Below are 17915 nucleotides of genomic sequence, written 5' to 3'. Positions count from 1 at the left end.
AGAAAATGGACTGTTGAAAAGGAGTTAGCATTTTTCTCAGGCTGTTCTCATGTCTCAAACTGTGGGATAGTCCTAGCTGGTACGAGTTAGTTCTCATGTGTCCTTAAACATGGATGAGTTTGTCCATCTGCCACATATAAATTTTCAATATGTTCCAACAAATGCCAGTGCTGCCCCGAGTACAGTGTACTGCTCTGCAGCTGAAGGAAATTTTTTCATCCCTCCTATTAAAACTTTGTCTTTAACTTGTAATCCTCCTGCATGACACTTATTTTGCAGTGATTTTACTGCTATAAAACCACTATATACAATAGTTCAAAATTACATAAATCTCTAGTTGTGGGACAGAAGAAAATTAACTTAATAGCACACTGTCTCTCTGTTAATTAATCTTGTCCAATCTCCTAGTGTGGAGGTCAGTGGTACTTAGGCAGGTGTATGTGCTTGCTGCAGTGGGCAGGCTCAGATGCAAATCGGGTCTCTTTCTGACAAGGGGGTACAAGTCTTTGTGACATTTAAGACTTAACTGTTAGCATGTGCTGTTGCCCAGATTGCAAAGTAAAAAAGAAGGGGGACAAAAAACAAAGGGAGATGGGGTGATTGCAGTCACTAGCTGATCCCTGTGTGTTTCACTGGCTTGTAGGGAAATTGGTGGCTATTTCTTATTTACCCTTCTGGTCTCAAAGTCATCCAGGATTTTCAGATCTAGTGAATAATACTCTGCGTAGAGAAACAAGATATTAACTTCCCTGACTCTCATTTAAGAAGGCCCTTTATACCGAAGTTTTCTTTTTGTCACTGACACTGGTGACAGAGACAGAGTGCGCGGGAACGTGACAGAGAAGGAGTTAGTGAACACTGCTGACGTCCAGCACCAAAAATAAAATGTTTCATGTACACAGTCAAAACATTGTTCATGTCAGGAAAGACTGTGTTGCATACTTTGTGAAGTAAATATGGTAATCTCCATTTCACTTCTGTATATGTGGAATTATTGAACTGAATTTTTGTTTCTTTCCTTTTCTGCAATATTTGATGCTGAACCATGTACAGTGTGTGATGAATTGCATACAACTGGATGAGTTGAACTTTATTTTTCCCCTTTTTTAGTTCTTAATACTTCAAAACTTTTCCAATTTAAGAAAAGCTGAAAAATAGCAGAAGAATTTGTGGTACACCGGAAGAGTGCATACACTGAAATGTTATTAAAAAGAAAATTGAAGATGAGTGATGGGAAGTAGAAGTAAAGGGAAGAGGCAGTTTTTGAAGATTCATCATGTTGGGAAAGAGGGATGAACAGGAAAAGAAAACCCTCAAAATATGAAAATGCCTTTTTTTTTTTAAATGAATTTTTCTTAATCACAATCTTGGGATCTCCAGGTGCTCTACTTGTTTTTTTTCTTTTTAATAATTAAATATCTTTTGACCTCTAGAGGCAGAGGTTTCTGTTTAATAAACCAGTTGTCAGATATTTAATTGATAGCGGTAGTGTACTGTAGGTCTAATTACAATTATAATACTATGGAAGTGGCCAGCCAATCCATTTGCTTCTCGTGGGCTCTACCTAATTCTGCATTACAGGCGTCGTTGCTTGAAACAGGAGCATTATAGCAGGTGACACTCAGCACTGTCTGACAATGCTTGGGTTATTTTAAGAGAACAAATATATCTGCGTACGATAGCTGAAGGCTATGACGCCAAGAATAAAGCCCAAGAATAATACACAGGTACCTCTTACTTGCTTTTTTTATATGTGTACATGCACACATTTTTCTTACATGTGGTTATTTGTATGTATAAAACTAAGGAGATCTTTCCCGCAGTATACCTCCCTCAGAAGATGCTATAGTGGAATAATTTATGTTGTAACGGTTAAGTTGCAGTCTGGTCAGAAATGTTGAAATACTATTTTCAAATTGTATGAAGAGTGTAAGGACCCCAGGGCACAATTTCTTCCTGGTGAGCTGTGGAGTTACTACTGGGCAGGAGGACTGCTTTGGTTTGGTTTGGCTTTGGAGGAAATACATGGTTCCTATTCCAGGTGAATATAGTACAGAAGATAATTTTCACAGTTTTGACTGAAAAACACATTACCAGAAAATTCAGTTTCTTCTGAAAGCAAATGGTTCTGCCAGATAAGGACCATTTTATTTCCTGTGTAAAATAAAGAAACAGCAATGGTACAAACTATAGCTTTTGAAAAAGGCAAACAGCTTTGGTCAAAGTCACGTAGCTTAGATAAAGAAATTTTCATATTCATTCTATGGCATGAGGTTCCCCATCGCCAATTCTATCCTCCTATAAGCTGTTCCCTCTGTTTTAATATTTTGTTATTCTTGTCCTTCCTTTCTGATGATCTATCTCAAGTTGTGAGTAATGTGAGGGCTTATTTTCATATAGTGGTACTTTTAGTAGCTATGGATAATGAGATGCAAGTTCTGCTTCTGAATGTATGTTGTGATGATATTGGCATGACCATTTCAGTGAAGACCTTCTAGTGTCTCCTCAGGGCTAGAGGAAAGCTGTTGAATTTGTAAGGCTTCTGTTTTCTGATGTATGGAGAACAACAACACAATCTGACTGCACAGATAAACTGACATGGGCTAATTGAATATATATCTGTAGTCTGAAGTACCCCTGTCAACGGTCTGATGTGGTTTGGTATGGTATAGAGGATCTCAGAAGCTATGCTTTGTATCTTAAAAAATAAAATCCTTACAAAATGATTTCATAGTAGCATAAATCTGTGATACCATATTTCTTCTGAAATATGTCCAACCTTATTAATACCTTCAACACTTTACTGATGCTGAACATACAGTGCATGTGCATAGAGAGTATTGTTGGAAACTAATGTATCTAAGTGAAAGTACATCATACACTGCTGTGATTTCTTTGGTGGAAGATGAGTTCATTATCTCTTCACTCTTTAGACTACTGCCAGACTTAAATGAGCTTTGTTACTCTGGCTGTTCTTGCTTGATAGATGGTCTTGCATGTTTTGCTTTCTGTTGCTTTCTGGCTTATAAATGTTATTTAATGGTGTGTGGTTAACTCTGAATTTTGTCACAACTGATTCATGTGGTTTGTGGTTTTTTTTTTTAATGTACAGACACTAAGGTGGCTGCAGTGGTAAAACAATGAAGTAAAAAGATTTTACTCAGTCCATTTTAGGCTTCTGTATGAACATTTTTGCCCTAATGCCTCTCCATTTAATATTTGACTGAGTAACCTGCTGTCTCACTTCAACACTTCCTTTTTTTCTTCTTCATGATAGATCTCTGAACAACAACTTTTTCACGTAAATTGACAAAAGCGGAGAAGAGATGGCCAGTTCAGCTCGAGAACATCTGCTTTTTGTGCGACGTCGCAACCCACAGCTACGGTATACTCTGAGCCCAGAGAATCTGCAGAGTTTGGCATCTCAGGGAACCATGGCTGAGAACATGAACTTGCAGCGTGCCAACAGCGACACTGATTTAGTGACCTCGGATAGCAGGTCTAGTTTGACAGCCAGTATGTATGAATACACCTTAGGGCAATCTCAGAACCTCATCATTTTCTGGGATATTAAGGAAGAAGTAGACCCGACTGACTGGATAGGACTATATCACATAGGTAAGTTAGAACCATCTTGTAATATTTCTGTGCATTTCTTGTTCTTTTCCCACTTCATATTTCCTTTTCTGATATGTGTTCTGGCACACTACATAATTAATCTAAAGGTTAAAGTTGAGGTAAGACTGCAGAGAATTACCTTGGATTTCTCTTTGTTTTTCTTAGTGCAGTGAACTATGTAAAAACATGATTCTGATTAATGTAGATATGGTTCCACAATGACCTGCTAGAAGATGAAATGCATTCTTACTAAACAACAAATGTACGTGCAGTTACCGATTTTGAACTTTGCTGGTGGCTGGCTTACAGACTGGAAAATTTGGAGTACCGTATTCATCATGTAACTTGACATGCTTACCGTCCAATGTTTATACAGTTTTTTTGGTCAAGTAAATTCTTAACACTTGTGAAAAGGTATTTTGTATAAGTCTTTGATTTTGTAGAACTGAAATTTTATCAATTCTGAAGGAGTGAGAATTTCTGTTCATGAAGAATTTTTGTAGAAGGAAATCCTCTAAAGAGATTCTTTTATGTGCTTTTTTGTGCTGTTCAGGATGTTTTATAGGAGAGAGCTGGAAAGAGTTCCAGGCTGGCATGCAAGGGCCTGTGGGCAGTGTGTGCATTAGCAAATGGTGTGGCTCAAAAGGAGTGGATCAGTAGGTCAAAGCAGTTGGTGCTGAGAGCCTAGCATCAGCAGCATATTTGGGTTGGGATTTTCCCTTGTATTATGTTTAATCAAGTCTCTAGATTGAAACATCCCTGCTGTGTGTGTGGTTTGGAGCTGTCCAATGGACAGTCTTTATGTCCCCACTAGGAACTGGAGTATAGCTAGTGGGTAGCTGTAGTGGCACATGGGGTTTAGTTGTCTTCTCAAGCAGTGCAGTTCACGTGCACTAAAATTACTTTCTGAATTTAACCAGTGCTCAGTTAAGTGGGGCTGATAGGTTGATTTGTTTCAAAATTGCACTGCTTCTCTGAACCTAATTACTAATGTAGAAAGGAACTGTCAATTCAACCTGCCAAAAGCAGGTATAGCAGAAACTGGTGGAAACAGATCTGACCACTGGAATTTTGTCCGTGCTGGGACTAAGCTTAGTGCAATGAAATTGGTCTCAGTAGGATTTTGGAGAGGTATTTGCTGTGCCATCTTTTTCCAAGATGTTCCATCTCTGCATCACTTAATGTTACATGCTGTGTAGATGCTGTTTCCAGTTCTGATTCTTTTTTTGTCTGATATTTTTTTCTGACATTACTGCAGCTCCACAAACTGGACAGTATTGACTTGTGCTGTTCCAGTGCTTACCTGGTTATAAAAGCTGTATTGGAATTGGTGCATGAGCTGCAGTCTCTCCTGGAATAAACCATGGAGATGTGCTAACATTTAAGCCACCTAAATGAAGTGTCTCCATAATAAACAGAAATGAATCTTCCCAACAGTGTTAGCAACTGAAGTGTGATCTGTGCTGTAAAATGCACAGACTGCTAAATGGAGCTTAAACATACTAATTTAAATACATTGAGAGCTTCATCTGAATAAAGGTTTGACACCCCTTCCCATTGGTTTTTTTCATGGTTCACAGCTCTTCAGGATTGATATTCAAGATGATAAAGTACAGCATCTTTCTCTAAAATTCTCATTGGTTCTTATTGTAGGCTCTAAGTGATTTTTATCCTACTTTCATGATTAAAAATATTTCTACTTCCAGTCTGTTGAGCCCCTAAAGTACAAAGTAATGTTAAGTTACCACAGGGTAAGAATCCTATAAGGAAGAGCCAAATTTATGCCTTCTTGGGCCTAAAACCCCCACCATGCTGCTGTGTAATACCAATGTTTGAATATGTTGGGTTTCTTGTTTTCTTTTTAAATGATGAAAGGTCCAGGAACTCATTCACATTGTCTCCACTGCCACTTGAAATCTTTGAGCGCTAATAAGAGTTTTGTTACTGATTTAAAATAGATCTGAGCAGAGTCTTTCCTTTAAGACTTGCGGTTTCATCATTCCGAATGGTGGAATTGCACATTTTTTACAACAGAGGGGTAAGGATATATGCAGCCTGATAGCCATGCCTGTCTGTCTTTGAGTTAGGCTTTTTGATAAACTCTTTGAAGTATCTAGCATCTTTTAAAAATAAAAAATGATAAAAAAAATTGTAAGAGTATCATCTAAAAACCTTTCATTTGCATCACTTTTATAGACATAGCTAAGGTAAGTTAAATCCCACAGGGTATAATCCAGGATTTTCAGTCCTTTGTAATAATCACCATGAAGTACCCTCAGTTCCCACTTACTCCTTTGGAAGTTGAGGACACTCACTTCTTAGTTCCTCGGGAGAGGATGTTTGTGGGTGAATATATTTAAAAATAAAAGCTCCATTCTCAAACACCTTATTAATATTCAACATAGTTGCTTGAGGTTATCCATCCTGTTCTTTCTTTAAAATGAAAACCATTTCACTTACAAAGTCACTCTCCTCTGGCATTGCCTGCTGAAGGCACCCCAAGCTGTGTGTGGACACTAACACAAGACAGCACTGGGGCTGTGCCAGCCTACTGCTGTACTTCCAATGTTCCCCCACATCTTCTAGTAAAGCACCGTTTTTCAAGGAGCTAGGAACCGGAAAAGGCAAATGTTTTGCTCTTATTTAAAAAAAAATACATTGTATAACCAAAAGCACAGTCCTGTGGCTTTTTTCTTTTTTAATGTTGGTTGCACAATTAACTGTCATGAAAGCTGGATCAATGTTTTAAGGGGGAAAAAAGTGGTTGTTAATTCTGTAAACGAAGAGAAGGTGAAATTGTAAAAATGAGCATCATTCTGAGCTCAGGCTTTGGTACAGAGAGACCTTGCAAAGGTCTGAAGCAATCCAGGTACATTTTCACTTCAAATTAATTTCATAGAATACATCTGTTACAAAAGGAATTGAAAATGACACACTGGGAAACTGTCTTGCCTCTTCATTCATTAATTTATCCAATTAGCACACTCTCATTAGTTTTCTATCATGAGAAAGCAGTTCTGTGCTTCCGAGTGTGGTTTTACTGCATGGTTAAAACTGCAGTAGCTCACTAGGAATCCCACCGAACTTTTTAGATCCCTTTCTTTTTAAGAGACTGACTACAAACCACTGTACACAATCACCCAGACATCAGTTGGTGCAGTGGGTCACAAGACTGTCATTAATCGGAGTCACTGCCTCTACTACTAGGTGGTTCACAGATGACTGGTTTACACTAGGGAATGGTAGATGGAGCTTTTTCTAGTGGAGTACAACTTCAGTGAAATGTTTGGCCTGCTAAATGGTTATGAAAATAGATGTTATCTTTTTAAAAAGAGAAAAGCCTAAGGGGAGAAACACAGAATCATCTTATTCTGAAGGACTGATTCTTTTTTTTTTTTTTTTTAAGTATGTGTGAATTTTTTTCCAGACTTACGTTTGGTTTTGTTTTTTTTTTAAAAGGGGGAGGGAAGTCATAAATGAACAAATACTTTGTAGAAAAGACTGCATATTTTATTAGACATTAATTCACTATAATGTCCTCAGGATACTCCTCTACAATAACTTTTGGTCTTTCAGTTTTAAATGCAAGAAGTTGAACCTAACTGAAAAATTCTACATAGCTCTACATAGCTAAATTCATGCTCAGTTTTTCTAGAATTTTGTATGGAATGTTTTTAGATACATGTGTGAGTTTGATGGGTTTAGTACCATGCTGCTATCTTCTGTTTCATCACTGTGTACAGCTAAAATGTGATCTGTTTTCTTGTTGAGGGACTGCTTTGTACAGAGGGTCTCTTTCTTCTCCAGTGTGTTCCTAAGGACTACCAGAAGAAAAGTGTATGTGAGGAACACAGTGTATTGTGTGAAGGCAAACATCCTTTTTCCTGACTATTTCTGGTTTTGTACTGTCTGAACTTTTAAAAGTATCAGTAGCACTTCTTGAACAGTCTTGTCCATCAAGTTTTGTTGAAGCAGCTTTCTAGCTACAGAATTAGTGGAGAATGTAGATAACACATCTGTAAAAGCACAGGTGTCCCAGTGAGACTACATGTAAGGGAGAAATGTTATTTCTGAGTCTTAGCTCTTCTTCAGGTAAATCAGGCAATGTTGCATGAAAATCGTCAAATCTGAAATGCAGGTTTGTAATTTTGAATTCAGCTTTAAGCTCTCCCTAGAATGGGCTTCTTATTTCTTCTTCAGGTCTGGTTATGAAGATTGTCACTTCAAAGTGACAAGACGTGATGAAATTCGGAGAGGGGGCTTTTTAGTAGAGGTATTGTACCTGTGCTTACTCTAAGGAGTAAAGGTAAATTTTCGGTCTTTCTGTCTTTATGAGAAGGAAGGAAGAGGTCCATTCTCTCAATTTTTTTAAACTTTTTTTAAGAGCTAGGCTAGGATTTAGACTGAAAGCCTTCTTCATCTTTTGAAGTGGTGAAACTCTACAGAAATTAACAAACACTTTATGCATCCTGTTAGACCCATGAAGTTTTCTTGTCCAGTACTGACCCAGCTTTTGCTCTGTACCTGTGTGTTTTAAAAATGTTTGTTCCAAGCAGTGTTTAAGCGACTGGAGTTTTACAGACATTTTTTCCTCTAATTAAGAGGAATCCGAGTCTTGCTATGGCAAGAGTGGTCAGGCTCTGGAGTCCTGTAGTGAGTAAAGCTGTGCAAAGTATTGGACCCAGTTGGAATCAAAGACGAGAAATGGATATTCAGTTCAAAGGGACTGTGAGACATCCCAGTTTTCTTGCTACTGTGTTATGGTAGCAACAGGGTACCAGGACTTCCTTGGGAAGTGAGAACTGTTCAAGAAGATGAGCAGGTGGACTCTCCACTGCTTGTGGGATGCTGGAGGAAGTTGAATCTTGATGAGGTTTATGGGTTGCCATGAAGTCTCATATTTAAAGAAATCAGAAAGTACAAAATAAAGAATAAAAAGCCAGGTGAGAGAAGCAAACCCCACTTTTGGTTTAAATAGATTAACTCCCGTGGCCAAATTGCGCAGGTTGGCCTATTTTTGTCCTAATTTACGGAGTCCTATTTATGAGATGCATGCCCTTGTTCTAGAGATCCTTAGCACATTTAAAATGCTGGCTATCAAAGGTCATTATATTTGTTTCCATCAGCTGCTTTTCACAGGCTGCTTGGCTCTTTGTTATACCTACAACATGGATCCACAATAGAACTACAAAAGCAAAACAAAAATAAAACAAAAATAAAACACCCCCCCCCCCCCCCCCCCCCCCAAACCCCTGATGCAAAATTATATAGGGCAATTTAGATAGGATCTAGGTTTATACTATGCCTCCTAGGGCAATGGAGTTTGGAGCCTTTCCATTTCGGGTCAGACAAGATTAAAAAGAAAAAAGCTCTCACATAAACTGCCTTTAATACACTTAAAATAGTGGCTTACGTTAGACAGAGAGATTATAAAATGTTAAGATACTTTATTCGTGGAAGATTTCTCTGGTTTCCATTATAGAAAACATATAAAGTAATAACTGTATTATTTTCCAGAAAAGCCTGATCACTTGATGTTTTTTTTTTCTCCTTCCTGTTTTAGCAACAGGAGTACTTTTCTGTAATTTAAAATCTGAGCAGTACTGTTAATGTCTGTTGACAAATTACAAGGCATAGCGGTATTAATTTGTGGTTACTCCTCATTTTGGCTGCTGCTGAAGTCTGCAAACCATGGACTTGACTTTCTGTGTAGAAGAGTCGGGTCTTTACCTAGTTGGCTCCATGGTAGAGTCTTTGGCTTAGGCTTCCAGGAGGCTGGTGTTGCGCTGTTTGTCATCAACCATTGGGGATTTTTTTTATTTTTATGTTTTTTTAAATTATATCATCTGAATATCTAAGCACTGTGGTAATTTTGTTCTCTTCAAAAAATAAACAAAAGGACCAGCTATGGCTCTGAAGCTCTGGAAGAGCCATACCTGTGCATGTTGAGATGTCAGTGAAACTCCCACTGGACATGTATGCTTAAATAATATGTATAACAAAGCTAAATTAATTGTCAACAATAAGTAGGATTACAGGAGAGAACTTGAATTCATCTTGGCCTGCATCTGGGTTTGGTGCTAGTCTGTGTCTGTCTGATGTTGGTATTTGTGATGATAAGCAAAAGTGTGTGGAAAAAGCTGCTTTGAAATACTTCATCTGCTGGTGACAGTGATATTTAGGGAAAGGCTACCTCTTGAGTGGGATAATGAAAAGTGAAGGTAATCTAATATAGGAATTGTATCCTAAAATCATATGTGTTGAGGTTTACAGTAGTTTAAAAAAAAATAAATCTGTGGCAAACCAACAGTCATCAGAAGCTTTCCTTCCAGGTACTGCATTTCAATCTTATTCTTTCCTTTCTTCCTAGATCCCGACCCACTTACAAAGCTACTGTTTTCCCCAACACAGACTTAGGTACTTTCTCCTCCTCAGTTGTGAGCTAGTAAATTTTGCTCAAAAATCAGTGTATGGACAACATTACACCTTCTCTTTACAGCAAAAGTTAGAAGACATGAATAGAAGGTGCTTTCTCTATGTATTTTCACTGCATGCAGCAGATAGTAAAAGATACATTCACTACATTAAAATACACTCATAATATTTGTTTTAAGAAGAGAAGAGTTACTTCGCTGCTAAAAAATAAAAACAAAACCTAGAGTCTTGTAGGATGATATTTATGTCTGGCAGAAGTTCAAGCTGTGACAGAGAAAGTGTTGTCAGAACATCCAAACTTTTCAGTTAATTGTGTTTTTTAAATTTTTTTATACCTCTGACCTGAAAACTAGGCAAATGTAACTGCAGGGAGGACACTTTCAGCTGTGTTGTCAGTATCTTTCCACTGCAGGAGGTTTTGGCATGACAACATTTATAATCCTTTGGATAGAAAGCAGCGTTCTCCCCACCCTGCCTGTTTGATGTAAGTGGCTGTTCCAGCAGATGGGAAGATGGCAAATACAAACACTGGATAATGGAAAACAATGTACACTTCTGAATTTGTAATACTCCCTTTTACCATAAAACTGCCTTGCATTAGCTTTGTTTTTTATTTGTTTGAAAGAGGTTGGCTTTCATTTTGTTTTTTTGAAAAGACATTTGCTGAGCTGTTTTCTATCATCAAACCAACATGCCATGCAGTATTTTCAAAATAATTTGGGAACAACAGTTATCCCCAATCACTGACAACTGGATTGAAAAAGTAGTTGCATTAATTAATCTATTGATTTGTTTAATGTAAGTAATAGCTTATGGATTAGTTTTGCGTTATGCACAGTGTTAGAATTCCTCCTGTAAATTTTTTATGAAGTTCTTGGCTCTTTCATTGGCACGGATTTATCAATGATTGTAAGAATCTGAATTAATGAAGAAGTGTTACAAGCTGAGTGTTAAATATAGTATGTTAAGGATGTGACCGGTATAGTTAAAACCAGTAGCACTTAAAAAGATGAGAAACACGCATAACTAGAACTCTGAAACTAACACTTTATTGGTGGATATGTTTCATATAACCTTTTAATATATGCTGATACTGGATACACATATTCCTAAATTATAACCGGAGGAGGTTACTGAAGGTGCCAACATTGATCTTGATAGGCCTCCTTTCCTAGCAAAGTTCATCAAGATGTATCTTGCAACTTACGCTATTTGAGGAGCAAAAAAGATCCAGAGAATGGCCAGATCTGACCATCTTAGAGCTCCTCTGATACGGAAAAATTTTCAGCTGGGCCTGAGTGGTATCCAGCCCTTGTACAATTTGCCGGTTTGGTGTAAGAGTGGTACTGATGTGGGGTGAAGGTGCTACAAGAGTGCAGTTAAACTGACTCTGCTTAGCTAGCCTTTACTCCTTGGGAAAAACAAAGCTTACAAATATCTGCATTGGCACCGTTTCTTGTCTCTTTGCCCAGCAGCATCCAGGATTCCATCGCTCTCACTCTGGTGGGCAGCCAATTCCCAGGCAAGCAAATCCTGTGCTTTGGAGCTTTGTTTCAAGGTCTAGTCAAACTCCCTTCATGAGATCTGCCTCCTTTGTCTAGCAGTCATTCAGAGTTAATGTCAAACTGCTTAGTCTTTGGTTGTATTTCGAGTCGGTAATCACTCATTCCATCACTAATGTGTCAGTAGTCCTTGAAAGTTTATAAAAATCAGTAGATTCATTGTCCTTGTCATTCCTTCCCTGACCTTGGGAATAATTTAATCCTTTCTATCCCAATGTGTGGTAATGCAAAAAAATGAACCTACACTTTCCATAAAAATAACAGTCATTTCCCATGTACTGTAGTAAGGAGAAGAGGAAAAGATACAATAAAGATTCATTACTTTTGCCTGGAAGAAGCAAGATAAATACTGTAAAGTGTTCAGTAAATGTAAAGGACCTTATTTTGAAAATTTATAGAGTATATTCAAAATAACTTGAATAGTTATGCGGATATATAATCAGATCATAAGGGAAATGGACAAAGGATATTTATTCTTAAAGAGCCTATTTAAGAATTCAATTTCATCTTAATCTCTTCTTGCATGTCACTGTTAACATCATGCCCTCTTTAACTGTACATAGAAGAAGGTTCGATAGATACAGGTCACCAGTTTCTAGTTTTCTTACAGAAGGTGTGATTAGAAATTCAGTTTCTGGTTTTCCCTGACTAATTCTCTGATCATTGCTATTCAATTGCCATTAGAAGTTTCCATTATTGAATACGGTATGAACTCTCATGCTCCATTAAGTGCTTCCTTCCTTGAGAATTTATCTGATGGTCATAAATGTGGTTCATATGAGTCAAGTCACACTTGAGGATAATTTTAGACAGTTTAAAACTGAAAGCTTGGACCTACTAGGTGTCATCTGTGAAGAGAACTAAGAATTAAAGACATTTGGTGCCTTGCAAGATCAGGATCTTAAGCAATGTTTTATCTTTGCCATCAAATGTAGAAGCGCTTTCTCGCATATGAAGCCAGTTAAGCTTAAATGGGTTTGGCTTTATAAGATGAAATATGCATAGGAAAACATTATAGTGCAATAGCAGGCGCATACTGTTGTCACTTAGATAAATATCCAGTAATGACCTCATAAAAAAGAAACAAAACAACCCCATCTTTCTGTGTTCAATGTAGTTTAATTTGTATATAGAGTTTCATGCATGACATAGTTCAGCAGATGGTAGCCTGCAGGGAGAGGGAAAATTCAGTTCAAAATTTTTCAATGTAGATGCATCTCTGAATTTTAGTAGACTTAACAGACAGGCAGTTGCTTTCAAGATACTGAATAAGGATGCAACAATCTACCAAAGTCAACAATGAATAAGATTTTTAGGAGGTATTGATGGGGTTGAACTTAATGTACAGTCAACAATACTTTCTTCGATGTATTCTTTAACTTGCAAATTATTTGAGCAATAGGATGAAAAGTGCATTGTCCAGTTTCCTTTAAAAAAACCAAACACACCCATGATATGTTTTTGGCAAGTAAGATCAAAAACAACCCACCTGACATTAGTGGCATTTCACCAAAAGATGCAAATAGCTTTATGACTTTTGTTGTCAATTCAGCTAGATGTTCTGAGTCATTAGCACATAAGATTTTGATTTTGAAAAGCAGTCTTAATTACAGCACACTTAATTGAGTACACTTCTCTCCTGCTCAAGCAGTTAAATAAAATTCACCGCCTTTCAGATTAGTGTAGATTACGGTCTTCGGTGCTACTATTTACTGCCCATTGGCTGAGCAGCACTAAGCTGGCAGAGCATTTACTCTCCCAAGAATACTAACAGCTCTATGCTGATTTAGCATCTCAAATGGGATGATGGAAAGCAGCAGGGGTAGCTGCAGGGAACCTGCAGGAGTATGAAACCACGAGTGAGAGAGACTGTCTCTTTGACAGTAATTTGCCACTCAGCCTGCTCAGCTGCAATGTGCAGCAGTGACCCCAGCAGAGAGGGTGTGATGGGGTGTGATTTGTAGGCTGCTGTAATAGCAATGCAAGTCTGATTGCACTTTTGGTAATTACTTATTTATGCTCTGGGTTTACTTGTATAGCTGGGAGTAGTTGAGTTGGTGAGCCTTTGTTTCTAGTTGCATTTAATTCTAGGTTCTTTTCTTTGCCTTCAGAATCCCAGGGAGTTACTGCTTTTTAAAAATATTCTGCTAGGAACATAAAAGAAATCATGGAAATGTTGTTATCTGTAGGTGCTTTCAAGATACTTACACAAATTAATAAAGCTTCTTTGCCTTCATTAGTCTACACAGTTTTGTAGTCCTTTTTTGCTGTTGCATGTTAACACTGCGAGAGAGAAAGCTTTTTCATTGTGAGATTTTATGCTAAAAAGTTAAATAAGCAAGATGTTTTTCTCCGTTTTTGACTTCTCGTGATGATTTCAATATAATTTGCTTTGATTTTTGGCACTCGCAAAATGATATCCCTTCTAAAGAATTGCAACATGACCTTTGTGTTTCTTTTAGATTTGGTCTCATCCAGTTTAATCTGCAGAGCCATTTAGTACTTGTCATAAGCAGTGTTTGGCTTCGTCTCCTCTCATCTTCATGACATGAGCTTAAAGATTTGAGACTATAAGTAACTATATCGGCATCCTTTTTGTTTAAGAGGTAAATCTTAACCCTGAAGAAATAATCCATCTCATTACAAAACTAAAAAAGCATATGTGTGAGGAAAAAGGTCTAGGCAATGCATGGAGAAAAAAGTCATTCCTGTTACTCTGAATATGATATGATGGTGCTGAAGACAAGTTAGCGGTTTTTCTGGTTATTACGGGAAAACTCTGTTTACAGTGCATTACTCTGGAGTTAACTTATCCTGGAAATTCTAAATTCTCTTCTGCTGAAGTAGATTGCAAAGATCCTGGGCAATCTTCCAACCTCCTTTTCACTCTTCTGCTTCTACTGCATGAGAGGTAATGAAGAATAGATTATTAAGATGCTATCGCTTGGATAATGTCTTTTTACTTAAGACTGCTGTGCAGTTAGACGTAGTTAATCAAGACTTTGTCATAAAATACCATTTAAATTTCCAATGGCAAACAGTTTTCCGTTTAGCTAGGGTATGAACTACCAGTTACTTTGAGGTAGGTTATTTGGTACTCAAGAATATTTATTAACGTCTTGGTAATTTTGTAGATACATACTCACCAGAAACTCCAGTTATTGTGAACAAATTGAAGCTATGTTTGGGTAGTTGGATATGAAGTACATTAATCTAAAAATGGCATTTGGCTAAAACTAGAGTGTTATGATTCTTTGAAGATGAGAAGAGCCTGTTAAAAGTATTTGATTTCAAAATAGTGGAGAAGGATGAACTTGCTCTTTAGAGGTCCCACTTGCTGACTGTTCAAGGATCTGAATTACCACTTAGCATTATTCCAGTTCTCTTTTTGCTTAGACAAAGGTTGAGCAATTTCATTCTGAAAATTAACTTTCTGGTAATAAGCTACATAACCTGAAAAAAGTCTTTGATTTATTTTATTTTGGTTTTTTAAGTCTTTCTTTTTTTTTATAAATGGATACATTGGCTTGCATTGAGTGTGATGGGTTTTTTGTTTGTTTGTTTTTGTTTTTCTCCAAATCCCACTTCTGCTCTTTCCACTCCGTTTCTGTTCATGGAAGGTTATGTGGAAATATGTCAAAATTTAGGTTTATGACAGTCCAGGCACTGTGAGCAAACAAACAAAAAAGCTAATTTGAAGTAGGAAATGATGAAATGATTATTTTGTTTTATTTTTTTCCCCAGCTCCACAGCCTTTTTATTTTTGCTTCTGTTGGTTTGGGGAGTCTGTATACACCTTCTCACTCAGTTACTCTTTCTGCCTTTGTACTTCTCCTTCTTGTATTTTTATCCTATATTTCTTATGTTACGGTGAGGGGGAGTCTGAATAGGAAACATCATTAAGATGATCACGAAGTTGAAACTGCTTTGCCCTAGAGAAAACTAACACATCCTCCCTCCAAAAAAACCACTGAGTTTTAGTGTTGTTTTGGGTTGCATCTAATTTGATTATAGTTATCCTTTGGATACTTGCTGATCTGACTTACTGTGCAGCTAACTGACTGCTTTGTCTAGTGGAGCATGGCAGGAGGCAGTGTGAGGCTGCTCCTCCATGGGCTGTCTGCTGATGCGGTAGTTGTAACTGTTCGCTGCAATGTGAAACTACATCATTAGAAGAGCAGTTGGATCTCAGCTTTCCTGTATGAGATAAAAGCTTTAAAACAATGAAATATTTCTGGACGTTGGGACTGGCATGTTAAGAACATGTGTATGATGAAGGAGTTAGTGGATTGTAAAGGGGCATGCTAAGGTTTGGAAACCTCTTTGTTTGCCATACCAGGTAAAGATGACAAATTATGTACAGGGATCAAGGGATATTCCGATACAAAGAAGTCATCAAATAGAAAAATGAAGTCCAAGGCAATCAACTGGAAAGACTGAACAGACACTAATCCAGACTGGAAAGACTGTCAAGAGTAATGGAGAAAATGAGGAGGCACAGAGACTTTACTGTCTTGATTGAATCTGTCTGAAGAGTGACTTTGTGCTGCAAACTCAGGGTGCAGCTTCCCTCCATTGTGAGAGCCCCAGTTGATCATTTCTCCAAGAGTGGGGTGGCGTTCATGAGATAGCATACCAGCCAGTTCTGAGAGGCAAACGTGTTCTGGGAGATTCAGTACCATGTCTGGACCCTGCTACATTTCCAGAGGCTGTATGTGCATTGGATTGAGCCTCCCACGTGAAAGAAGAGGCTTAGCACCTTTGCCAGCCCAGCACATGAACATACATCGTCACTTGGTAAACGTCTAGCCAAAGGCATCTGTTCAGCATTGTCATGCTGCTAAATTCATGTCTAGTAGACAATGGCATAGAAAAGTTTTAATGAAAAATTGCCTTTTTTCACTTAATGACTGAGAATACTCAAAATACTTGAGTTGTACTCTTTGTGCTTCACAAGTATGTGAGAATCCAGAGAAGGGCAAAAGCAATTTGTCATAACTACTGTTTCATGAAATCTTTGTTGTTTGGCAGATGGATTTTTCATTTGTTTCTGTCATGATTTCAGATATTCAGAAATATGAAACCCTGGGGATGAGTGGTTCTTGGAAAGGCTGTAAAAAAGTTTCTGGTTCTTTGCTTTTGTTTTCAAAGAAAGAGTTGAGCTTTTCCAAGACAGTGCACTTGATTACGTTGCTGGAGACCCTTGAAGGTGGAGACTTCTTGTTTCCTTGTCCCTGGGTGATGACCTCCAGGTAGCCAGCGTCCCCAGAGCTCTGTGATGAGGTGGTTCTGTGGTGCATTATGCATCTCACTGAAAAGGCTTTATCTTGGGATGTATAGTTTGACCATGGACCCTATGCCCCTGGGGGTAAGCACTGGGAATCTGAAAGAAAGTTCTCATGAGGCATAATGGCAGCAATATTTTTAATTTAAATATTGGGGAGATTCACTAAACTATTTCAGGGAAGGTTTTTTGTCTCTACAGGGGAAAAAAAAAACCAGCAAAAAACCACTTTACCTTCCTGATTAACTGGAGAATGTTGCTTTTAAAGTGGGCATAAGGAGAATTACGATGATGGGAAACAAACATTGTATTTCACAGAAAATATTTCAGGTTCATTTAGAACTTCCTCCTGCTCATTTCTTTAGAAATCTAAGGCTGACTTGTCTTATTGTATGTGTATTGGATGAATTTCTTCCAGGATGTGTTGGCTCATTTCCTTGAGTACTTCTAAATTTTCTGAATTTTTTTCAGTCACAACAGATAGCTGAAAAAGCTTTAAGGAAATGAGTCAACCTCCTGAAATAAATTGCTTACTGAATAGAGGATACTGTGTTTGAAATCATAGATGCCCTTGATAGTTCTGTGGATACTAATTTACAGATGTTCTCTGAAATTCTGTTATATATACTCCATGTTCCAAAATTATTTGGGAGAAAATATCCCAAAAGAGCACCTGAGCTTTGCTGTTAGAAATGTAGGGCATGTTTTCAGACTACCAGGTATCAGGGCGGGAGAGGTGCAGATTGGGAAGTGACGGGCAGAATCTCTAATGCAAAATTAAGGACATCACCTGAACTTGCGTGTAAATTAAGAGGAGTAATGTAAAGTTGCTGAGTTGAGGACTACCAAGCTTTCTTAAAAGAGCATCCTGAAATCTGAAGGTTGCATAGGCAATGTGCTTAGCTCCTTATTTCATCACTCGCAAACAATTTGCATTGTTTCAGGAGCCCTTTCTGATGGTGTCCTGCGTGTCCCACAGTCGCCTAAAGCAGGTGTGTTTGTTCTGTGAGGAAAGG

At 37.8% G+C, this 17915-nt stretch overlaps 1 protein-coding gene across 1 annotated transcript in view; it reads left to right on the top strand.

Moving 5' to 3' along the window:
- Positions 1-17915, top strand: part of HECW2 (HECT, C2 and WW domain containing E3 ubiquitin protein ligase 2) — a 173187-nt gene that overhangs the window by 53155 nt on the left and 102117 nt on the right. The window contains exon 2 of the mRNA XM_052792284.1: positions 3278-3618. Within this exon, the coding sequence (XP_052648244.1) occupies positions 3327-3618 (292 nt within the window). The 5' untranslated portion in view covers positions 3278-3326. The remainder of the gene's footprint in view (positions 1-3277; positions 3619-17915) is intronic.

Source organism: Harpia harpyja, chromosome 7 (assembly GCF_026419915.1).
Source record: "Harpia harpyja isolate bHarHar1 chromosome 7, bHarHar1 primary haplotype, whole genome shotgun sequence".
NCBI classification, from domain to species: domain Eukaryota; kingdom Metazoa; phylum Chordata; class Aves; order Accipitriformes; family Accipitridae; genus Harpia; species Harpia harpyja.
The sequence above is the reverse complement of the archived record's forward strand: the minus strand, read 5'-3'. Positions and strand labels throughout refer to the sequence as shown.